Genomic DNA, 25861 nt, shown 5'->3' on the forward strand with positions numbered 1-25861 from the left:
ATGACAATAATTGAATTATCAGCATGTGTACCAATTGGTTAAAAAACTGCAGCTTAAAACAAACCAGAACCAAAAACAGAGAGAGGCTTCTGAATCCAGCCTGAGCAGACAGGAGAGATGTTCTGGTGGTCCAGAAGGGTCCTGTTTGAGGACGCGTGTGACTTTTTTTCTCTTAGCATTTCCTCTGGATTCCTCTACAGATGATCTTAAACAACTTGATGCTCCTATTACATTCTTTTTCCGTTCTTCTTTTAAATGTTCATTATTGTTTTTAGTATGTTATCATTATTTGTAATCAGTAATTGAAGCCTTATTCATCCTTGCTTCGTTAACATTATTATACCAAAAACAGCTTGTGCAAAAAAGTTTTATTGGATAATATGAATATCCATACACAAAAATTGCAAAAGATTCTAACAATTCTATTACAGATAAGAAGAGTTAAATTTATCATTGTAAAACAACATAAAATATTTTTATCTTAGACCAAAACAGTGGTGTGCATGCACTTTCAAGGTTTGCAAACTATGCTGCTGGTAACAGTGTTATATAACTGCAAAAGATGTAGTTATTTTTAATAATGATTGAAAAATATTAAAAGGTAAAAGTTAGAAATCTGTTAGATGAGAAATGAGAGAGTTGCAGGACAGGTGGTTAAAAGTTATCAGACAACACTTTGTCATAAAGGGGTTAAAGGTTATCTTGGCTAAGATAAATGGGCTTGTAAACATTAGGGCCTTTAATTATTTAATATTGAATGCCTTACAGGTAAACCCGTTTTTTTATTGTTTGCTATTCGTGTATTCATGTGCATTATACCAGTATTAAATTCCTGAAGCATGGGGAATCTCTTTGCATTATTCCCGACAAGGAGATCTATCGAGTTATTGATGACAAAGCGTTTCTTTTTTAATTTTTAAGGGAGCCGAGCAAAAAGTCTTGTTTCATTTTCTTTCACTGGGGCAGCCGTCTCTGTCATGGCTCCAGAAGTCTGCATTGTGGGTAAAAAAAGATAGCATTACTTTCTGAATCAATATGAAAATTTCTGATTTGTCCACCTCTTTTTTTTTTTTCCAAGCGGGTTGCGTGACAAATGGTTTATCCCACCAGTTATGACACGTGTAGTCCACAGTTAGTTGCTGCCTGAAGAGACCAGACAGATATTTGGTTTGCTGTTTACAGAAACTGGCCTTCTTACGTCTGTATTAGGCTGCTGGTTTGTGTGGAAGGCTGCAGTTTGCTTGTTGGAGTGCTGTCAGCCATAATGGAGCCCTAGCTGGGCTTTTTGTAATGTTGTACTTTCCCAGCATTGATTACCTGTAATAGAGGGTAACCATTATTTTGGTTTTCACACTTTGTTATCCTCAAGTGACCACTGCCCACCACACAGTCTTTCACTGGAATCATTATGAAATTGTGAGGCCATTATAAATTTGTTACCTTTTTCCACTGCGTTCAAATCGTCCTGAAGGAATATCGGCGATGATCTATGGTGCCAGGAATTTTTACAGCAGACACTTTTTGAACAGGGGGGTTTCAATGAAAGCCGGTAGCCATTAGTCATTAAAGAAACACGCGGTAAAAATAAGAGCACTTCAGATTTCCTAAGAGGGCCATCAGAGTACATTGGAAAATGCAGGCGCTTGCTGTTATAATAAAAAAACTCTCTGGATTCTCCAGATTTGATCATTCCTGTTTTTTTCCATTGGGTGTGGTGTGTAACGGGATGTCCCAGCCAGTTTTTTTTGCTAGAAAGCAGAGACCACCTCTGTTGATGTGCATAGAAAGTTTCAAAATTTCATCACATTTCCAAGTTTGCCCTTTGTTGAATGTAGCAAAAGTGCAGCAGTGCTTGTTTCTGCTCAACTGTCAGATGGCGAAAAGGTGTTTCCCTTCATTTCGTTGTCTTGATTGCGGAGAGACGTTATGAGACAGTGCATTGTGATTAGAGGTAAAATGACTGGGGCAAAAAAAATTCTGCAGTGTGCATGTTTTCTCTTTAGGTGAAGCAAACCAAAGACTGAAGGAGCTCTGAGTGTACCTGAAAAATTGTTCAGTTCTCTGTTTAAATTGAATAATCTTCTCAATGGGAGGTTTTAGTTAATTACACTCTGACCCTAAGTTCAGTTGATGATTAAATTTGCTTTCCAGTTCTAAAAATTGAATTGGTAAATAAGGCCAAATGATATCCTATGAAAGTGAAAGGAGACAAAAATATATACAGTATACGTATATACAGTGTTAATGTGTATATTTCAGAATTAGTTTTACTTAGTGTGAAATAAGGATTGTTAATGAACATTCTCAGACAAATTCACTGCTCTTCCTTTTTGTTTTTAAATCATTAAGGCACTATTAACCAGATAAGTAATGTACAGTAAACTGTTTTTTTTTAATATAATTTCACGAGAAGGGAGTTTTGAAAAAGCTTTTTAAATCACAGCAAAGCTAACTGAAAGGTGCCTGTCATCTGTGATGAAAGGCTTCTGAAAAAAGGTAAATTAGAGTCAAACAATTAAACAGAAGTGCTGTGTTTTGTGAGTTCTGCTGCAACATGTTTTTGTTCAGTGAGCCGCAAAGGCGGCCAAAGTAATCACATGTATTTGATCACTGTAACCTTCAGAGCAAAGCCTGAATTCAAATATTTATATTCATGCATTAAAAGAGAAAAATTGGGGAAAATTGAACAGGAAGAAAACAGAGCAGCTGTTAAAAGACCTTAAATGCGAGGCGTGGAGGTGACTGCTGTGCCCGACATTCCATCTGCAGACAGGTTGGAGTTCATTTCAAAGACTGGAAGGTAATTGTCAATAAGATTAATCTTTTCTCCTTTTTTTCCCCCCTCTTCCTTTTTTCATTTCCAGCTGATAGATCTGTACTGCTGCCAAGCAGAAAGTATCACTGCACCGTTTTGCAGTGTACTAAGTCATGTCACAATTTTTCAGGGAGTTTTGATGTGTGGATGTCTTCTGTCATTTACAATCATGTTCGTACTCCCAAGCCAGGCCTATTGAAACTGAACTCTGCTGCTTTGCTGCAGGTCAGCTTTCATGGACAATTAGTGTTGTAACAGCACTTTGGTCACAAGTTGTCGCGAGTGTTTATGGTGAGCACATCATCCTGCGGAAGATCAGCAGTGATCAGTCTGTCTCGCGTGTGCTCAAGTCTTAGTCGTTAGCCTTTTCTTTGTTGTGAGTCAGAAACGCTGCTCCTCAAATCCTCCACCAGCCATGCTCTGTGGCTAATCTCCAGGAGGCCCTGGGCTCCTGAACTGCACAGGCTATTTTTTTCCTGTCGCTCTCTCTCAGTGGCTGTCACCAGTGCACAGTTTGACAAGAATGAGAACAGCTATCTTCCTGCTGTTCGGCTCTGTGTCAGTATCGACAGCTTGCTGGTGTTTGACACCGCTTGAGGTGACTGGTCCTAGCAGAATGCAGCCATCACCCGAGAGATCTACAGTGCCAGTGTCATGCCGCTGCAGAATCTCTCTCCTTGGAGGAATGCGACATCTAATGGCTTTCATCTCTGCCAGCATGCAGAGATGTTTCTCAGGCGTTTTCTTAAAAGAGGGTTGAGATAAATAATCCTGCTGTTGAAGCACAAGGTAGAGCTTCAAAATGGATATGTCCTACTGTAGCTTTGGTACAGATTCCATCATTAGGTTCACTGTCACGTGATCTAAACAATACATCTTTTGTTTCCCAAGAGAAAGTCTTTACTTGTTGATTAAATTAATTTGAAGAATTGTTTTGGGTTATGTCTGTAGGTGGAGGAAGGATTGTGTTCAGGTGCATGTGGATGAGTTGTGGGACTGGTGCTTTTTAGAACAGGAGGAAAGCTCAAGGTCACCTGACTTGGAGAGTGGTTAGAGAAGCACTCTCTCCAAGCTACTATAGGTCTCTAATGTGATGCCATCTCTTTTGGTTTTGATGGGGAGGGTGGGAGAGGTTCAGTGAAGCACTATAGTCCAGCAAAGGGTTCAGCTCTTGTGGGGCGAGTTTAATAGTATCCTTTTTGTATTAGACTAAGATAACCCTTCAAATCTCTTCCCTCCCTGAAGCTTGAAGTAAGAAATGATATTGGCTCTGACCCCCAGTTTAGTGTACTGTGTTTGTGTGGGGCTGGACACTTTGTTTCTCCCACTGCTCACAGAGTGCTGTGCTGCTTAAAACTGCCCTGCCCTGTGGACGCAATGCACTTAACATGAACCTCGCATTTTCTCAGTGTTCATTTTGAAAGTTGAAGGGGATAGCTGGTCTCACAACTGAATTCCCCAGCCGTGCTGTTTGTGATCTGCAGTAGAATGGCCAGAGGAAAAGAGCAGGATGTGTTCTTTTGTTTGTGTGTTAGTTGGAAAGATTAGCTGGAAGACAAGGAATGCTGGAAGCCCTACTGTATCTAGAAAAGGGATATTGTAAGTCTTTTGAATGAGGTTGTAGGTTATCCAATGAATATTTTTGCTAAAAAATATGACACTTTTTGTCTCTTGGCTGAAAACCTTTCTCTTCCTGATTTGTGTAGCTGTGTCTTAATACTGCAGACCAGATAGTCGCAAGCATCATTATGCAGGGGTTGGACAAGAGACAAATATAGTGCCACAGTTACACAGAAGGAAAGTAAGATTTCCTTTAGGAGATGATTGTTTATTGTTGTGTTTGTGCTTTGTGCATTAAACACAAGACTAGTGCTTTTACAGCTTTACGGGGCTGTCAGGACAGCAATCTCCATCCAGCTGAGACAGGTGGTAGTTTGTTGGACCTCTGTGCATCCTTCTCGTGATTCAGCTCTGAAGCTTGCAAATGTGGTAGGGAAAATATTAACTGAGCATTGTTTATATTGGGATAAGGTGCATTAAACAGAGGCCTGTTATATTAAAAATAGGAAAACGTCATGTTGAGATGTACAAAACACAACACTTAGCATAAAATGGAGCATACAAAAGCACAGCAGCATCTGATATAGCATGGCTATTTGTATTGTTCGGGGTAACACAGACATTCATGTAGAGAGCTGATATTCATATTGTGGTCAGGGAAGTGTTTTGAGACAACTCTTGTTTGGTCCTTTTTGGTCTGAAAGGTTTTTTGAAACCTGTATGCTCTTGATTTGTATCAAGACATTTATAATGTGCGAAGTGGACAGTTAGTTCGTTTTTGTCTCAATCATTTAGAAGGAACTGGTAATTTTCTCAAAATGAATTGTTCTGCCAGCGATACAAAATAAAAAGTTCAAAACCGCTTCACATTCATTCATGTAGATAACGATATATTTTTACCTGTCGGGCTTATCGCGGCAGATGTTAAATTAAGAGTTTTATAAACCATTTCATTTTGAGTGACAGTTCGAAACATTAACAGCCTTGGAGACATGCCTTGGTAGCACTGTGTACAGGCCTTTGCAGCTTTGCTGACAACATCGTCATGCAGCAGGTACATTAGCAGCACTTGGGCTATCAGTAAATGACTGTTAGACAGGCTTGTTTTTATATCTTCCACTCATTTTTCTCCGATGCCCATTATTGTGCCCCATTTTCCTTACACAGAAGGCTCTGCTTTCAGCTCTTTGTGGGTGATTGGTGTCCAGAATCAGATGAGACGTTGTCAGATGCCAGTCCAGTTAATGATGGCCCCGTCGGTGAACTGACATGAAAAGGACCGCTCTGTGGAACAGTTAGCTTCGACAGGAACGATGATGGAGATGTTCCCTGAGGATTAGAGCAGCGTGTTTTAGAAGGACTGCCTGTTTCACTGTCTTTCCTTTGTATGAAGAAGTACGGTGTATCCTTCGCAAAGCTTGATTTAATATAGCTAATTTTGTTCTTTCATTTTTGTGTATTGCATTTTCTGCATATGCAGTAAGTATTATTACAATGACGCACCACCAGGTAACTATTGTTCAGTGGTAGAACTTAAAGTATCATACTGTACGTGCAATCCTGCTGATTCAGCCTCGTACATCTGATCCTGTTAGGATTGTTCAGTAGTCAGATTATGAGATTATTAAATCTTGTGTTTATCTGCCTATGACAGCAGTTTACTCAAAACATGGAGCAGGTCCAAAGCCTTCACTATGCACACACAGGGCTTTGGCTTCTTCATGCCCATAGGGCTCAGTAACTAGCAGTTTCTGTGGTCCAACCAGAGAAGAAAGAACCATTCAGTAAAAGGGCTGTGACTAAAGAAATTAAAACGAAGTTCTTTGGATGTGTAGAACTTTATTCACTAAACTTTTTTCTGATAAGTTTATATGTTTTAAAAAAGGCTGAGCCAAGTTGTGACCATAAGAAAGGTTACAAACAAGATGAAGTCATTAGCTCCATCTAACTCATTCGATTTATATTAAACTGTTCTGAGGATCCTATGTTGACATTTCTTGAAAGAAATCAAGGTATCATTGTTGACAAGCATGGCTGGGCAGTTTCTCATGACAGAAAATGAATGAAAGTTTGCAATGTTGCTGTGGGGTTGGCTTGTTAGGAAATGAATCTGTAGTCTAGAGATACCTATGTTAAGGCTATCAATTATGTGGTTTAGACGAAGCAAAGAGGTCTGCTACATTGTATTATTAATTAAGAAAAAAGTGAACATAAGTGAGTATAGGGCATTGTTATTTAATTTACAATAAATAGGATTTAATGGAATGGGGTAAATGTATTATATACAGTGTAGTAGAATACAGTAGTCACAGTTGTTTGGCCATCATAATTGTGAATGAATGTGCAGCGAATAGGTAAGCAGATGTAGTGACTTGTGGACAGACCATCTCAGGACTGTAGATAAGTCAGTACAGCCAATGTTGTGATCCTCTTGTCAAAGCCATTTGACTGCACCCCAGGGAAGCTCACTGGAGACATCTGTCCATCTTGGAGGAATCCATCTTCACGCTGCAGCCCCACTCTTCCCCAGGATCTGATTTTAAGGTGTCTTTAAAATATCTGTGTTTTTTTTAATCCTATTGAGTCAGGATCGAAAGGGAAAGGCAGTTTGAAAAACTGTCAGGCTCAATCCAGCTTGGGTTAGCTAAAAAACGCTCCAGTCCACAGACTAAATATGTGAGTAATTCATTCCAGTTGTGGCGACTGTAAGCTGTGATAAATGATTTCTCTGTACGAAATTCCCCATCCAAGAGACAGTATTAGTTTTTACTTTAATTACCAGCTCTAGTAATGTTTCCTATCCATAACTGTCTTCGAAATAGACTGTTGCCGTGCAGAGGGTATGGCCTGTTTACTCATCCGTTGGAAAGAGAGCCTAAGTTCTACCTCATCTTCCTCATATCCTTGCAGGCTTTCCACAGGAGAGCATCCTTCATTTAAATATTTAAATATTTATGTTTAATTTTACAAGCTGAAAAGTTCAAAGTCATTGTAAGGATACGTAACTTTGCCGGGCGCTTTCTGTCAATTACGGCCTTCACAGGCTGGCTTATTTATCCTGATGCTGCGGCTCTGGGAGAGGAGGCCCAGGATGTGTCATGTTGAGAAGCTTGACACACGTCTGCCTTGTTCGAATGGAGAGACGGCGGCAGGAGCTGATCCCTGAGCAGCAAAAAAAGACAAAAGAAAAAACGTCTTAAGTGACATTAGCTGTAAATGAGTAGCAGAATATGCTAACTACTAATTGATTAGAGTAATTACGCAGACTTTGGCTAGTTTGTATTGGTAAACTATATATATGTGCTCTGTATAGCTGTGAACTTGCAGAAAGCATAGAAAAGGTCACCCTCATTTGCATGACAGACTTCATTAGAATATGCTAAGGACAGGACCTAGTGCTTTATGAGCCCAGGTGATGAATAGCTAGCACATTACAGAGCTGGCTGAAAGCATGTTTTCGTCACCTTCATTTACATGCCTTACTTTTTTTTGTACTCAGTGATACATATTGCCTCTGCAGGGACTGGCAGAGAACCTTGCAATTTAAATGCAGCATTTTTCTTTCAACCGGTAACTTTGTCATTAAGAGAAAATGGTCAATGGCAAGTTTTCACCACTAGAATATACAGACGGAAATGAGCCATAGCTAAGTAAAGTCAAGAAATTAAAACCCAAGCAAGAGGCGTTGATACATTTACAAGTAAACTGCACAATACATATGCTTTGTAACTATATACTGTACATATATAGTAAGTACTTGTAACATCACTTTTTGCAACTTTGTTCAAGCCCCCAGGCTGAGTAATGTGCAGGATAAGCCTTTAGCACTGGTAGGATTTGAAACCACTGTTTACTACGTGATTGCTTATAATGCACCAGAGAAGCATTCTGCAGGTAGGTCTTTCACTTGGCACTGCATAAGTGGTCTATAAAGGCTAATGTTAACCATATTGTATAGCCTAGTCGAAAAAAACGTCACCCTTTTGCAACCGTCTGTTGTAGTTGTTGTAACCCCTGGCACTTTGAAAATTTTTAACTTGTAGTGTAAAAGTGAGGTCTCGGCGGTTTCCTCTCCTGTGATCCTCTGTGCTATCTGCTCTGTCTTTTCTAGCGTTCCATTTGAGTGACTGATAGAAGCCTCTTCTGCCATTGATCATTGTCTGGGGCTTAACTTCCAGATCCCTCTTGTCATTATTTACACACCTTTCCCTACAGAAATTCTATCACATAACCTTAAAAATCATGAACGTGGCCTCAGAACTGTGAGCTCCTCAACTTCCAAGCCACTGAGCGGCTGCGTATTCTCGCTCAGCTCTTAGTAGCTCCCAATCTCTGTGTGAAATCTCAGCATTAAATGAGCCATAGCTAAGTAAAGTCAAGAAATTAAAACCCAAGCAAGAGGCGTTGATACATTTACGAGTAAACTGCACAATACATATGCTTTGTAACTATATACATATATAGTAAGTACTTGTAGCATCACTTTTTGCAACTTTGTTCAAGCCCCCAGGCTGAGTAATGTGCAGGATAAGCCTTTAGCACTGGTAGGATTTGAAACCACTGTTTACTACGTGATTGCTTATAATGCACCAGAGAAGCATTCTGCAGGTAGGTCTTTCACTTGGCACTGCATAAGTGGTCTATAAAGGCTAATGTTAACCATATTGTATAGCCTAGTCGAAAAAAACGTCACCCTTTTGCAACCGTCTGTTGTAGTTGTTGTAACCCCTGGCACTTTGAAAATTTTTAACTTGTAGTGTAAAAGTGAGGTCTCGGCGGTTTCCTCTCCTGCGATCCTCTGTGCTATCTGCTCTGTCTTTTCTAGCGTTCCATTTGAGTGACTGATAGAAGCCTCTTCTGCCATTGATCATTGTCTGGGGCTTAACTTCCAGATCCCTCTTGTCATTATTTACACACCTTTCCCTACAGAAATTCTATCACATAACCTTAAAAATCATGAACGTGGCCTCAGAACTGTGAGCTCCTCAACTTCCAAGCCACTGAGCGGCTGCGTATTCTCGCTCAGCTCTTAGTAGCTCCCAATCTCTGTGTGAAATCTCAGCATTAAGCCTTCTGTTCGTAAAACACAATGCACACTAACCGAGTGCTGATATAAACTTCAGTCTGGGATCCCTCAGATGTATATACTAAATTCATAATTCTTACAGCATCTGCAAGATCATTCTATTGCAATTTGTGCAATACTTAATAAACTAGTTGTTGCGCTTTTTAAAATGTGTTTTTATTGTGTTTACCTCATTGAAATCTTGAAAAGTGGTGTTTTGATGGATGACGTGTACTTGTTAGAACTGTGGACTAGGAACAGATATGATGTAAGGAGTTGTTCTGAAGGTGCTAACCAAGTGGTGCTGATTTTCACTCTGCTTGGAACACTTTTAGTTGCCTGTAATGTTTATGGGAGAGGAGGGTAGGCTCACAGAGTGAACACATTATGATAGTGATAATAATTAGCGGCATAACTTATTCTTTTATCTGAAGGGACAAACTAAAAAGTAGAGATTGAGTTTGCTTCGGCAGACACTGTATTAGCGTCAGTGATAACAGCATCTCAGATCTACTTCTCATCATCATCTGAAGACACTGAAGAAGGAGGCTCTGTGACTCTCTGAGGGTCACACACAGGGAACAAGTGGCAGAGCTGGGAGCTTGATCTCCAACCTCCCTATGTAAAAAACCTTTATCTTGGCTGCCCCCCAGCCTAGCCTGTTACCGAAACCTGACCCTTTGCTCTCTGAACTTCCATTTTGAACCTGAGCCAGATGGTGGTGCCTCACATGTAAAAAAAAAATGAATGAACAAAAGAAAAAGAATGGATGCTGTAAATGAGATTCCAAGTTTAAATTCACACTAAGCTTAGTGTTGTCTTGAGGGGATATTGTATTTTGTTTACACAGCTCAATAAAGGTGTAGCGGGGGGAATAGAAGAGTAGCACATAGTTTAATATTTTTATGTGTGTTAAACATACTGGGGCAGATGGTAACAGCAGAGCACAGTTCAAGTGAGAAATAAACGCTCTGCACACTGCCCCTTTCCAAAATACAGTAGAAACATTCTAAAGGCTGCATAACTGTTTGCTTGTGGGCTTTATTGCAAGTGGCATTCCTTGAACCCGTAATGTTTAGATCATTAAAAGTCTACTGCAGGGGTACTTCATTTGGAACATAACTGCAATAGAACATGAAACGAAGTGTTAATGTCTGAACAGTCACCTGCTAGAACATAGCCTCACAATGACGCAAACAGACAGACAGGAAATTTTGGTAAAATATTCATCAAGTTTATTCAAAACAAAATCAAACCCCTTGAATCATCATCAATAAAGGTGAAAGAAATCAAAGCCTTCCAACAGTTTGTAATTTTGGAAGTCAAATACCCAGGGGTTCAAGAGTTCTTTTATACTTCAGGGAAATAAATTAAAATTTCATTTGCCCTCCAAGGCACAGAGACACAGTAAACAGTAAACATGTTAAATAAATCATGTTTTTCTTTTTTACAGATGCATCGTGGTCCTCTCTTAAACCCCATGTGGTCCTTGCTTTGAAAATGAACCTGAGCAGCAGAATTTCGTGTCTGTTTAATCAGTTTCTTGTGGCTTGACTAGATTTGACTCTTATCTTGTCCCATGAGAGACCTTTGATTCATTCTCCTCAGTTAGCCATCATCACCTATAAGCAGAGGACTCTAAATGGTGTCAGGCGCATGGCTAGAACTTTTAGTTTTTTGGTCCGCCATGCAATAACATAAACTACTGCAGCTTCTCAGATATGGTGCTATAAGTGAGGCAAGCAGACATACTGACAACAGGTTCAACATCACCTCTTTAAACCTGAGCCTTCCCAAGTGTGCAGTCCATCTCTAGTGCCTTTTCCAAACATTCCCAGTTACAGAGCTGGCTTATGACATGGATACTATTGTTCCTGTCTTTTCATACACTCTGCTGTAAATTAATATGTTCATTGAAAACTAGTACTTTGGAATATTTGGACCAAGTATAGACTATATTGATCAGATGAGAATACAAGTGAAGCACTGGGGTACGGGTTAGTGCATGAATTGTCTCTAGGAGCTGGTGGAGCACAGGTCTGAATGTGTTTACTAAAACAGAAGAAATCACAGTTATATTATCAGTCTCATTATGATTTTTTTAGTCTTTTTTTTCTGTGCTCTGGTCTTCTTTGTTGGGGGCCTCTGTGATTTGGCAGTATGTGTCTGAGCTGGAGTTGTCCAGCATGGCTATAACAGTCCGTGTTGTCTCTAAGTACATTGTAATTCCATAGTAGTTGCATGTGCATTTACTCAACACATTGATATTATGCATTGTTACAATGTAACTGATACCATATTGTTTTGCTGGTAAATGCAACTACATATTTGCTCCTAGTAGGCTGAATTGCAGTTCACAAATACATGACTGAAAAAAATATGTATGTTATGCTAAGGTTTAAAGGCTAAAATATGATTGTTTAAGGACATCTTGGAAAAGCATCCTTCTTTAGCTGGTTAGGTGGAAATGTAACCACAAATGTACAGTATATTCGATAACTGTCATTCTCATCACAAAGATTTTCAAATGCAGGAAATGTTTATCTCCACACAAAGCCAGGCTTCAGGCATTTAAGTTAATGCTATAGTGTGAGCACAACTTGTAGGTGTGGAAAAAAAGTGTTGAAGAGACAGAAAGTAGCTAGAAGGAGTGTTTCTTCCTTGATCATTATTTAAATCTTTCTTGTTTTGGTGTTATTCACTTTTTCAGTTAAAAAAGTGAGTGGGCTTTGCTCCTGGTACAGGTTACAGGTCACCGATAGGGGTCAAGGAGGACTGGCATTTCAGGTGAGTGCAGAGATCTCCGCTCCTAGTGAGAAATCCAGCCTAAAGGAATAACAGGGCTGCACAGTTCAGGGAGTCTGAAGTAATTGCATTCTTAATTTGTGTGTGTCTGGAATGGGCAGTCAGGTAGTGGAGCCCCAGACTCTGCGCTCTTTCACAAGAAGTGCCTGGATAAAAGTTTCAAAACCATCAGACGAACAGGATGGGATGAGAGGCGTCCCCCGCAGGATTAAGAAATCTGCAGGATTTCTTAACACTATGGAATAGCTCAGAAGCAGTGTTCTAGGCTGCTATGCACCTCACCAATGCCACTGCCACATGCCAGTTTGCCTCTAACGAAAGAATAATGATGTATAACAGAAGTGGCTTGATTTTATAAATGTTGTTTAAACACTGTCAGTAAATATTACTGCGTTTAGGAGTGCTTTTAGTGGTTTCACGCATCAAAACAACCTCAAAGACAAAATGAAAGGAACATAGAATATGACGACAATTCATCTGAAGGCAAGCATTACAGTATGTAGGCAGGAGCAGCAGCTGGCTTTTATCCTATTACTAAATAACCTTTTAACAAATAACATAAGTAATGTAAGTATTGTATAAAACAGTGTGGAAATCGGTACCATTGTGATCAATCAAGAGCCAAATATTAGTCCTTGTTATAACTTTGCCATGCATATCATGCAGGACCTGACACAGACAGCCATGCAATAGGGCTGATACTGTATTAACTGTGTTGGTCTGTGGTAAAACCGGTCTGATTGTAGCAGCTTATTGTCTTGTGGCAGTGCTCTGTGGCTGTACACAACCTATTACTGACCATCATTTCATTGCTTTTGTGACTAAGTGTATATATATATGTTTCTGTACAGACCTGATAAATAAAAAGACAGTTGTGTTATAAATTGCACTACAGCTCCGAAATTGTACAACAAGCTTTTTAAAATATCATTGCTGCCACAGAACAGGTCTGTAATTTATATATTCATGGATGTTCGAGGCATTTTTTGATTTATTTGGTTTTAGAGAAGTTTTGTTAACCAAGATAATGAGCAGAGCTGGTGTTTAATCATTTAGCACAGAGCCATGAAAAAAAAATGTTTTCTTCATATCTTTAACACTGTAGGGAGAAAATAAATTTGCTCAAAATGCTAATGGCCTTTAAAATGTAATTTTTAAAAGCAAATTTTCTCAACGGCAGATAGAAAAAAGAAGAGTTAACCATTGTGTGTTCAACCGCTTCGGGTATGAAAAGCTGTTTTCCACCTTAAATGGAGTTTTGTGTTTTTGCTTTCGCTTAAATGGATGCCCTACCCTGTCATGAGCCTGCTTTTATTTTTGGTCTAAGTAGAGATATGGGAAAGACTGGGATATTTGTGCCCAGCATTTGTCATACCTGGAAAAAGTAATAATACCTAATAGGAAATTCAACTTAAAACTGTTTTTAGCGGTGTTAGGTGCATTAAAAAGCAAAATTAAAAACATCTTGAAACATCCAGGTCATACAAAAAAAACATAAGTTTAATATAATAGTGCCTGTGCTGTAATAGCCTTCATACCATGGGAATCGGTTGTGTCTAAGTGATTGTGTGGGAGTGAGTGCCTCAGCTCAGGTGTGTTTTCCCAGGGTGAAGAGTCACTGCATCTTTCCTGTCTCTTGGCAAAATCTACATGAAATTCCAGAACTACCTTTTAGCAGAGAAAAAAATGTTTTCATGTTTTATTTTGTGTCTGCCTTCTGACTTTTATAACTCCTAGGAAAACTGAGGACAGGTTGTGCTTTGCCATAACAAAATCTGTAAAACCCATTTTAGTCAATTATGCACCCATGGATTGATTAATCCAAATATTTTACAGAGCAAGTGAAAGCTGTCTCTCTGAAATTGATGTTCATTTAATCCCTCTCCCCTGTGTTATTGAATTATTTCCCTTTACGGATGTATTGTGTTAATCGAACTGTGGAAACTAGACAGGAGGCAACACAAGGGGGTGTTCACACAGAGTAACAGCAGCCAGTCTGTGCTTGTTCTATCCGTTACGGTGAAAGATAGTGGCTTAATCAACTATGCAATCAACGTTTGTCATTTTTTGAATGTTTGTAACTGTGGTTCATTTAAAGTGTGGAAGCAGAGCCAGTGACTAAACTTCGTTTGCACACATTAGTCCTGGAACAACTGAGTTTGAATGCAAATGCTGAATGGGCACTCACTGAGACCAGTATCCTTAGCAGTCAGTGTTGCACAGTGATACAATATCTAAGCACAAATGCTTCCTAACTTTATTGACTGTATGACTTATGTGGCCAGTGACATCACTTATTTGGGAAAAGTATCTCTGGTCATTAGCCTGCCTCCCTGAGCCTGAAAATGCCATTGAAATGTGTGAGACAAGATTTAGAACACTCACTGTAGTTGTGTTCTGTTTCTGTATTACCTGACATGGAGACTGGTTACCTTCTAATGTCCAGCTTATGACAAAAAAGTATGAAACAGATGATAACACAACAAAAATATATATGCAATGCCACAATCCAAACTACTGTACCTACCAAATGGGGTGTGCACTAAAAAAAGAAACAAAAAGAGGACTAGTATAGTATAGTCTGCTGTAAAGCATTTTGTAGAGACTTGCTTAGGAAATGAGGCAGTGCACAAGTTTCTGGTTGTTATACTATTGGTGAAAAGTACTGAAACTTGCGCGTGAAAAGAGAGCAAGGACAATAAAATGAATATCCCTTTTCCATTCTTTTCTCCTGCAGTTGTAAGTGCTGCGGATGTGAAGCAGCAGTTTCGAGCTCAGCACCTGAAAAAGTAGCACTCTTGAGCTCTGTGTCACCTGTTACAGCAAAGCCTGCTGGGAGCGAAGCGAGGTTGGAGGGCTTAGCCACAGTTCTTTAGTGACAGATAGCGAGTGGCTCCGTGTCGCCTCTATCTCTTGCCCGTGTGAGCCTGGAGAGCTCCCTGAAGCCAATCTAGGTTGTGCAGTCCTAGATGAGGTCTTCATGGGTGCTGACCATAAAAAGTTCATCAAAGTAATGAGGCAGGAAGAGAGCTTGGTGCTCATGGGCAGAGCTCAGCACCGTGGAATGGGAACCAGCTCCAGCTGTGACAATAAAACAGCAGGTGGCTGCCATCATTAGGACTGGCAGATGAGGCAGGGGACTAACATCCAGCCCCCCAAACTCTCATTTGTTAGCCTCAGCCAGTGTACCATGCAAAATAGCTTCCATCTCAGTCAATTTTGCCCTGCAAAATACTTCCTAGTGGATATCAGGAGAAAATGGATCTTACGGCTCAGAGCTCTCTCTTGGGTTTTCTAATTCATTTGGTATAAAATACTTAAATAACAGGTCTTTGTTTTGCTATAGTGAATAGATTTTAGTTACACTTTAATAAAAATTTCATTTATTTGATTTAAGACCATGTTTTGCATATTTGTAAGCTCCAAACATTTCTTTGACCTGGAATCTTACATAACTGTGAATTGCCATCCCTCTCATTCTAAAGAGCTGCGTTTCCTGTCGCACTTCTCCCTTTGTTAACTGTTAACGATTGTTTAACAAATAATTAACCGTAATCATCATTTCACCTATGTGTCCACTTTTACATTGTCAGAAATCTTCAGTTGTAAGGTGTTGCTTTGAAACAGGTGGTTGTTTTTTGCATAAAAGTAATTTATTAAAATAGTTTTATTTAGTCCCTGGTTTGTTGAGGAAATGGTTATACTGTATATATACAAGTATCTGTTTAAATATACTGAGAGTCATTAAAAATGCAACAAATGCTATTAGTTCCAGTGCTCATTTGTTTCTTTTTATTGCCTCTTGGAACATATAATGTGAATATACTTTATATCCTCTAGTCTCAGGCTGGCCCACATCCTTGTCTTGGAGAGCTCCAGTCCAGTACATTTTATAGTTCACCTCATTCTAAAGTTTGGGGACACTTGTAAGGTATTGATTAATTAAACAAGTAATGTGACTCTTGAGGGCTGAAGGGTATTCAATTTTTTTTATTCTACATAATCCTTAATTACTTAATTTAAGAAATCACCTGCTTAACTGATGGCATTTAAATTGTTCTTGGCCTTTTGTGAGTTTTGAGATAATGGTTAGCTATAACCTATTGCCTATCACCTGCTAAACCGGGACTCACAGGACCAGGGTTTGCAAATCCTGCACTGGGATGTTCACAGTTATTCTTGGATGTAGTCAGTGGTCTTCTCATAAGAAGTAAGACATCAGTCTGCTCACAAGACATAACCTGTGCTATCTGTCCCCATGTTTCAGTAGCTTCCTGTGGCCTAAAGCACTTCCTGTTGGAGTTTTCAGCCACTGCTACACATTTACTCTTTAGCCATGTCTGCTGTTGATCAAGGTCACTAGCACCAACAATCTTGTAATTATATACAGAGAGCGTCATAAGACAGTAAAGTATTTTTGACCTTGTGCTGTTACAGCTTCCTCCAAAATGATTCAAAGCTGGGAATAAAATAGAAATTGAATAAAACCACTGTGCCACCCCAATGCACTCATTTAGAATATTGTGTACAGTTTTGGTCACTACATTGTAGAAAATATATTTCTACTTTGGAATCAGTGAATGTATATATAATATCCTTTAACTTGTATAGTTTTTTTTTTCTGAACACTCCATTCATAGCACTTTACACGTAATGAGGACTCCCCTCCACCACCACCAGCCCCCATTTGGATGATGCGATGGCAGCCAAAGTGTGCCCGTACCCTCACCACACATCAGATATCAGTGGGGAGGAGAACGGAGTGATGAAGCCAGTTCATAGATGGGGATTATTAGGAGGCCATGATCGGTAAAGGTCAGGGAGAAATTTGGCCAGGACACTGGGGTAACACCCCTACTCTTTTCGAGAAACACCCTGGGATTTTTAATGACCACAGAGAGTCAGGACCTCACTTTTACGTCTCATCTGACGGACGGCACCTTTTTTTTATAGTATATTGTCCCGGTCACTCTACTGGGGCATTAGGACCCACACATACCGCAGGATGAGCACTCCCTACTGGTCCCACCATCACCTCTTCCAGCAGCAACCTTAGCTTTCCATCCAGGTACTGGTCAGACTCATACCTGCTTAGCTATAGTGAGTTGCTAATTGTGAGAGTTTCAGGGTGATATAGCTGCAGGCTATATATAGTGATATATATGTATAGCTGCTGGCTATATACAATATAGTGAAGAAAAGAGCAACCAGTTTGGTGCTTTAAAAGTTTGTATTTTTTGTCCTAGAAAAGTTATGTGGCATTGACATTGGTAGCTTTTGATTTTGTAGCTGGCATTCTGTCATTCTGTAAGGATCACTGACCAATCAACATTTTTTTAGCACACCACAGTTATTGGTACAACTTTCTAGGAAGCTGATGAATATATTACCTGTCAGTTTTTAAAAGTAAACACGTCTTCATCCCCACATAGAATTGAGCATTGTGTGTAGAGAGCCACTGATTTGGTATCTTGTGGACAAAGAAGCATTATGCACAGATTTCACAGAAAGAAACAGAGGCAAAAAATGCCTTCAGAAGACTTTCAAAGCATCAGAGCGGAATATCAGGCTGTTTTTTAAACTCTGATGTCATTCACAGAGGATCAAGTTAAAATCCATTTGACCTCCAAGAATTCCAATCAGGCACTAAAGACAACAAATTGGATGCACTACACTGAGTCATCGTGCTCTAATCAGCACTTGTTCTTCAGGACCTGTGATTGGCTTTGAACTTTAGTGGCTAGAAACATCCTAACATGATAGGACAGACATGCTCATGTAGACTTTGCTGCTGCTGCTTTGATAGACTGGATTTTTACTTTAATGTCGTTGGTGTAGATCAACTAAATAAAATCATGTAGTTTTAAGTTCAATAGAAAAGTTAAAAACAACACATGGCATCACCTGCTTATCAGTAGTAGATGGACATGAAATATTACATTTGTTTTATTTTTTACAGTGTAAAGTGCTATAATACTTTTCTTGCAGAAGTAAGGGAAAATGACCTGTGAAACAACAAAACTGTTGGCTGTTGAGAATTTCTTTCTTGTTTTGCCTTGAGTGCAGACCTGTGTTTTTCATAGGACAGAAGGTGCTACTGAAGAGAAACATGTGCACATCATAAAGTTACTGTAGCTAGATGGCACTAGTTCCGCTGTTTAGGATGTAATTTGTTTTTGGTTTTTTTTGTTTACCATGATAAGATCCTATATCTAGTGCAGAGCAGATCTGCCACACAGGCTGGAATGGAGTTCGAGTCCGTGGTCTTGCTGTGTCCTGACTTTGAGGTACCCAGCAGTGACCTGGGAGGGTGAAGTCTTGGCACTGCTCCTTGGGTGAGGTCGTGCAGATAGAACAAGGCAGGAGCAGAGAAATTAGTGTTAGAAAAAGGTTCATGGCTCATCCACAGTGAAGGATGAAAGTGTCATGTTTTTGGTAGCAACACAGACACAAAAAATTACATTCCTGTGGAATTAAGGCACATGTGTTTAATAACTTTCAAACAGAACAAGTTTACTAATTGCTTCTAAAAGTATAAATATATCATACTTCTTTTTAAAGAACATAAATTCAAATGTCTGATAGTCTCACAAACATCTGCATTGTACAAATTTGTTTTATAATATTCTGTTTATGGGTGGCAATTGTAATATACATGTTATAGTGGTGTTTAAACTACTGTACTTTAAACAAAACCAGGTAGTAGTGTCAAGGGTGGAAGAACTATTTTTTTATTTTAGGAAGAAAATAAAGAGATTGGATTTGGTTAAACAGATAGAGAAGTTAAAAAACACCTCTTTAAGATTGCAGGGAATGCTCAAGGATACATACTCAGTAGGGGTCATGTCTAATGTTATGTCTCTTGGTTGAACATCAGGAAGGCCGTAAATGAGAGGGGACCATTTGGCCCTTTATACATATTTGGTTCTATTACCTTCTTGTCACATAGCCAATACTATTTGTGGTGGAACCTCACCTCATGTAAAAAAAAAAAAACACCCTTCAAAGGCACATTCTGGAATACCCTTTTAGACCAAAGTCACATATTTCTGTCAGGGGGAGGAAACCATAGCACCTGGTAAAATGCCTGTGTATACATTGGGAGAATGTGCAAACCCAGCATGCCCCAATCCAATATCGAACGCAGGGCACAAGACCTATAAGACTAAATATTACCACCGTACTACCATGCTGGGCACCATCTTCCATATCTTATGGGATGGATGGATATTGGCATGAACCGCCATTTATTTCCAGCTGAGCAATCTTGTTGTCCAGGAATTCAATTTCTTATTTTAAGCACTGTGGCACTCCTGTGGTCCGTATCTCACTCCATCCTATGAAAGTTATTTTTTAAAAGTCATACCTGTACAACACCATAATCATAGAGTTGTCAAAATCTGCAGTCACCCCCAAAATATAATTTTTTACATTCCTAAAATAAGAAATGTGTGTATATATATAAAGGCATAAAAGCATAACAGTATCTTAGCTGTCAGTTGTGCTCAACAGCTCACGTTGTGTGGAGTGAGTGAGGTTTGAGTCTCACAGCACTTGCTAATAAAGTTCGAGAAAAGAGTGATTTCGCAGACACCCAAGCCTGTCATACCACATTTGGCTGTGATTGTTATGATTAATTTTCTTGCTCCTTTCAAAGCAGTTGCTAAACTATAAAAATTACATGGATTACAAACTGAAAATTTGGGGTTCAGTTTCCTGTGGACCTCTTCAAATAATGCAAAGTGTTTAATTCATGAGACGATCAGTGATGAATGCAAACTTAAATCATGCAACAGTTTAAAGATAAGAGGACCTAGAATTCCCCTCACTGGGTTTCTCAAAGGCTGTTTTGTTTAGTATTCTTTATTTTGTTTAGTGCTTCACTTCACAGTGCAGAGTGCACTTTTTGAAAGTCACTCAGAGCTCAGTTTTCTCCTGGCTGAGCCATAGTTGTCTACAAACTGGCTTCCCGTGGCCTGTACAAGTGACCAGAATGGTCCATATACAGGTATTGAGTCTTTGTGTAGATACTGTACTGTGCTTGAACATCGTAAGTGGAGGATCCAGCATTTATGTTTTTAAAAAAAGCTTCTGTTAAATATTGAAGTGTAATCTTCTCATCTTAAAAAATAAAATCCTAAACAATATAGTTTAGCCTTTCATTATGTCTTATCATTAAAGAGCTGGGACATCGGTATTTGCGTCACAGATCTAACGAGGTGTAGCACGTCGATTAGTTAGAGGGGGAAATGTGAAATCCGAACCATTCTTTTTATCTATTATGATATTATGAATATCCCCCAGGCTGAGAAGTCTTATTAGTTAAATTTATTGAAAAATTGATAGAATGAATGGCATCCTATAATATCCTTTTATAATAATAATCAAGACACAATCATTTAAAAAGACCAAATTATGTTGTTACCCCCGAAGGCTGCGAAGGGGAGAAATTCACTATGGTAACTTGACAGTACCCATGGCCAAGGAATGAGGAGCGTATAATATGAACAGCTTGTTTAAATAAATGTGTACCAGTTTGCCTTCTGCATGCGATTTATTTCAGAAGTTTCATATTAGGCTCTTGCAGTGGGCAATGCCAGTCGTGCCATCGCATGTCTGGATTAATTCAACGCTGAAGATGAAAATCTTACAACATGCCAGTTTGATTTGTAACCCTCCCTATCAGAGAATGCTAATTAAAATCATATTTTTGCATATGCCATGTCTTTCATGTACATATGCAAATTGAGTCTATTGCCTTTCAGCACTTAGTAATTAAGTTTATGAAGGACAGCTGTAATACATAATTAACAGAAATGTTTGCAAGCCCCTTTTACACTGCAACGTACACAAGCAACACTGAAATGTTTTAAGGACTGCTTATTTCTTTCTTTATTTCTGAGTGCGTTAAGTGCTCTGGTTTCCCTAAAGCTTGTGTACCTTTAATTTAATCTCTTCATTCTCCTTCACTGAAGTGAAAGCCGTGCGGTTTAAAGGCCCCATGGAGCAGAATTTAAGGAGGGAGAGAGTCTGAAATAAATCATTTTGAATATTTATGTCACTGTCCAAAGGCGTTAGCTTTGAGAAGTCATTTCTGGATCCGCTGTGGTATGACAGTGATAGCGGGGACTGGATTGCTGTCCTTGGCTCATTAACAGCCTGGCTTCTCTCATGCCCTTAGCCCATTTGGTGTGCTGGTGGGTAGAAGCCCGGCGCCAGGTCACAACTTCTCTCCTCTAGATCTCTCCTATCACCCTCACTACCTCCTGACTAGCCTTTGAGGGAGGCTCACAAGGGCTCCAGGGCAGCCCTCAGGACAGCTGAAGGAGGAGCAGCATTGATCAGAGAATTTCTGTTGCCTTCATCCCTTCATGTGGCAAAGACAGGGACATAAAGAGATCAGCGTGGTACACATTTGCTGTGTCATGTGTTAGAAACTGAGGACCTGGTTTTAGTGCCTTCAGTAAAAAATGGATACATCCTCAAGACTAGGGAGGATTAAAATAGCTCCAAATTGTCCTGGTTAATTGGGGTTGCAGGTATTTCAAGAGAGAAAGAGGCTTTTGCTGTCAAACATACTGTGACATTTTTTATTTATCTCTGAAAAAAGTTGATAGAGATTTGGATGTAAAATAAGTAAGTAAGCAATCAAACCAGAAATAGAAAACAATTCAGTGCTTAAACAATAGCAGTATATTCACAGGTCTTTGCTGTTTGGTTGTCTACTGCTGACAATATCTTTGATTATGATTTTGTAGACCGGGTCTTGTTTTTCCCTGTCTGTTGTATGTCAACTTCAAGTGGGACATTAACAGAGTTGTAGGACTGAACTGTGGGCATTCCACAAGCTGCCTTTCGGTTTTTCTGTTACTGTTTAACTGAAGTTTAAAGATGGGATTGATGCAGCCTCCAAACTTGTATTCTTGTGTTCTTGTATGATGGTTATTATCTATTGAAATGATTTTCTTTGAAGGCAAAAAAATCCCGCTTCCCCAAATACTTTGCCACTACAGGACTTCAAAGCAAGTATCTAGAATAACACATCATCTCCTGCTGTAAGTGTAAAGTGAAAAATAATATATAATAAAACGGGAAAAAAATAAGTGATAGTGAAATAGCATAGTGCTATAGTAAATCTCCTTGCCATGGTGTCAGTTTACCCTTCAAAACCAGTGGACGCTTGGCAAAGCCTCAAAGTTAAATGTTTCAACTCAAGATAAAAAAGAAACAACCTGGTGATTCTAGTTCTGTCTAGAATCACTTCTGCCTTCTTAAATTTTGTCAAAAAGAGCAGTCTGATCTCAGAGGTGCTTTCTTTTACAATGAAAAAGGTCACGTTAAAAATATTTCAGCAGCTTCAGCTACTCTGTAGGCAGAGCTAAATTAGGATAAGTGTCAACCCTGGCATAAAATAAGTTCCTGTCGCTCAGAAAAAGTAAGATGAAGTTAATCTGGCCTTTCTGGTCACACCTCTGAAGAGCCTTTTTTTGTAGAAGACCTATTTTTGTACCTTGTGTGGAAGATTGTGGTCAGACATATTATAGCAAGCTCACTAGCCCCATTTTTCAGTTTTTCAGTGAAGTTAAGAAAGCCAGGGAGATAGGTTTGTAGCACATGACTGCCCGCACTGATATGTTTGATTTTGATGTGTGAAAACAGGTTTTTTAGATGAAAGGAAATGCTCATTACGTGAGCTTTCACATTATTATAATCAACACTGCAGAACTCTGAAATCCCGACAGGTTTCTAAAAGTCTCTGCTCATTTTTGTTATTTTTTTCCCCTAAAAGAATGATTTGCATTGCTGTTCAGCAGGGGTTGATTTTCTGTTTACATATATGCATACCTTTATAAAATATATCAATATGAGAACTTAGGATTGATCTGCTTTTGAAAGACAATGTTATTCTGGCAAGTCCAGGAAAAAAAGCATATCACGAGTGTTTTGGGGTCTGTTTCAAAAAGTTTTTGTCCTGTAGATTATAATAATGCTGAACCTAACCATTCTCCTGTTTCTTAGGTGGGCCTTTGTGATGAAGAAACATCTGAACACACATTTGCTGGGAAAGCATGGAGTGGGAAGACCAAAAGAAAGGTAAGGAAGTTGATGTAATCTGGAATCAGAGCCTGGAGGATAGCTGGCCATTTACAAGTCCTTAGAGCCTTTTTAAATCTTGTTCAGCTTGATCGTAATCCCACTGAGGTCACCATTGCAGTGGGTTTGGTGGTCTAGCCATGCAGTGACGTAGTGTTAATTCACAGTTTGCACCCACCATTAACATCATAGCTCACAGTTTGCCAAAGTAACAGCAGACCAGTGAAGCACTGCGACTGATGTGTAGATTGTGGAAGAATTGTGGAAGGTGTTCACATGCTCCTGTTGTAGGGCATTGTGGGCGCTAACTCGGATCTCCTGAAAACCTGGGTTGAGGAATATGTGGCCTGCAAGAACTGTCCCTAACTCAGAACAACGTGCGACATCATTCCCCCCCCCCCCCCCCCATTCCCTCCCTTTGAAAACAAGCTTTGTTCACAGCCTATACTGCCTACACTATATTGCCTATATTGATGGCTGAATGGGCTACAAATACAATTTCTATGATGTGGTTTTATCTTCAGTATTTGAACAGATTGTAGTGGAGTCCTCGGCTTTACTTAGAAGTTATTCATTCTACTGAGGATGGAATGTATTTTTGGTGGTTGTGAAATGTTTTGTTCTTATTGTATCCATATACAGGTACAGGTGTTGTCCATATCTTTAAAAGTTTTGCTCTTTACTTTTTCTTAAATATGGGTGAAATGATTATAGAGAAAATCCAAAAGGAAAGGGTATGACCTGTATTATAATCTATCAAAGATAAAACGTCGAATTCTTGTCATTCTAAAGTTGTGTATTCAACTGGTATTTTTCTGTTTTTCTTGCTGTTTCAAGTACTAAAGAGGACATTGAAACCTTCTGTAAGAAATAATCAATTTCCAAAACCTCTCTTGAGAAGGCATTTGTTTCCCTCTGCCTTTGTTCCCTAAGGTGTGTCGTTCCCCTGGACAGGACAGGCCAGACTGGCAGACCAGTGATTTTCCTGAACTGCTGCTGTGGTTTAATGCTGCATCAAGCATGGCCTGTCCAAACATATTATAAGTTAACTAAATTAGCTGTGACAATTAAATTAATAATGCATATTGTTTGTGAATGCTTGGGCTTCACATTTTGACTGATATATGCAAAGATGGTAATTTATTGAAAGTAAATTCATGTAATTGTGCTCCGGAACTTGATGAACCAAAAGAAAGTGTCAGCATGGTTTCCATCAAAATTTTTTAAAAATCATTAAAAGAACAAAGTGAAATCAGTTTATCGGGGCAGACAGAATGAACAGTTTGTGTGAAAATTACTTGTTACTCTTAAAAATCAATTAATTTAGCTAATTGAACAATGAAAAAAAAGATGCACATTCTGCAGTGTCCCATTATCCTGCTGTTTATTATTCACATTGCATAATAACACCACCAGTGTAAACTCACCAAGATAGCCCAGCGCACATGTATGAAAAAAAGAAAATGTCCAATAATGATGTCCTGGTGAAGATCTATTGATTTCAATTAGAGTAATATCAGTCTGGATTTGCCATAAGAAAATATTAACACCCGACACTATTTCCATTAATTTTATGGATTGTAAAAGCAATTATGCCTTGGATACAATATTGTTTGTTCTAAACTAATCAGTACTGTGTGCTTGTAAGATGGGTTCTTTGTTATATGTAATGAGAACTGAATGATTGCAATCTGTTACTGTGAACTAAAGGCATATTAGTGAGGCTGGCATATTTAAATATTCAATAATTTCTCATAACACTTGAATTTTATAGTTCAATGGGTTTGAAATAGCTATATTTTAATGGTAAAATACTTATTTTAATATTTTATGGAGAGTTATGCATCTGTACAGCATTGAATATAGTCCTTGATTTCATTAAAAAGGGAACGATTCTTTTCTGTCAAGCAAAAGCATTTTTGATGGTTTGGGGAATTCCAGCCTGGAGGCCAGGAGAGTGAAGACATAGCCATGCTTGTCCTCTCTGAATGTCAAGGAGCCCAGCGCTCTGTTGTACAGCTGTAATGATTATCCTCATGAAGAATTTGGGCACGCATATGGGTGGGTTTTGATGTAAACAGATAAGGCTTGTCTGTGGCTAGAAAAAAAGAAAGGAATTATGTATGTATTGTAATGGGAATATTGTAACCATTGAATTCCGATTAGCAGCCAGGCAGGAAGCCATGTGGGGAGTTCCGAGGCGACTGACCACTCCTAGTGGCCTCTAAATGTTTTATCTGTCTCCAGGGCCAAACTCCATCAGTCAGAGACCTCAATCAATATTCTAATTAGCTATGGAGAGGAATAAGGACATTTTATAAACATAACATATCAGTAAACTATTTCCAAACATATCTTAAGCTCTCTTCACGAAGAAAGCATATTTCACTGTATTTACAGTACGTAATGGGATATTGGCTTCTATCTGTCAGTTGGTGTCTGTCTCTGGGAACTGGGACAGTTAGGATTTCTGTGCCAGCTTTTGATATAACAACTCACAGTTACATGGGTCAGTGAAGCAC

The 25861-nt window shown here is 39.1% G+C and overlaps 1 protein-coding gene across 2 annotated transcripts in view; it reads left to right on the plus strand.

The window, feature by feature from the left end:
* The window catches only part of LOC148822851 (zinc finger protein 407-like), a 228811-nt gene that overhangs the window by 67025 nt on the left and 135925 nt on the right, over window positions 1-25861 (plus strand). For both annotated transcript variants that reach the window (XM_088929564.1, XM_088929565.1), the window contains exon 4: window positions 23265-23339. In XM_088929564.1, coding sequence (XP_088785690.1) covers window positions 23265-23339 — 75 coding nt within the window. The remainder of the gene's footprint in view (window positions 1-23264; window positions 23340-25861) is intronic.

This window comes from Atractosteus spatula, chromosome 12 (genome assembly GCF_055471065.1).
Source record: "Atractosteus spatula isolate fAtrSpa1 chromosome 12, fAtrSpa1.hap1, whole genome shotgun sequence".
NCBI classification, from domain to species: domain Eukaryota; kingdom Metazoa; phylum Chordata; class Actinopteri; order Semionotiformes; family Lepisosteidae; genus Atractosteus; species Atractosteus spatula.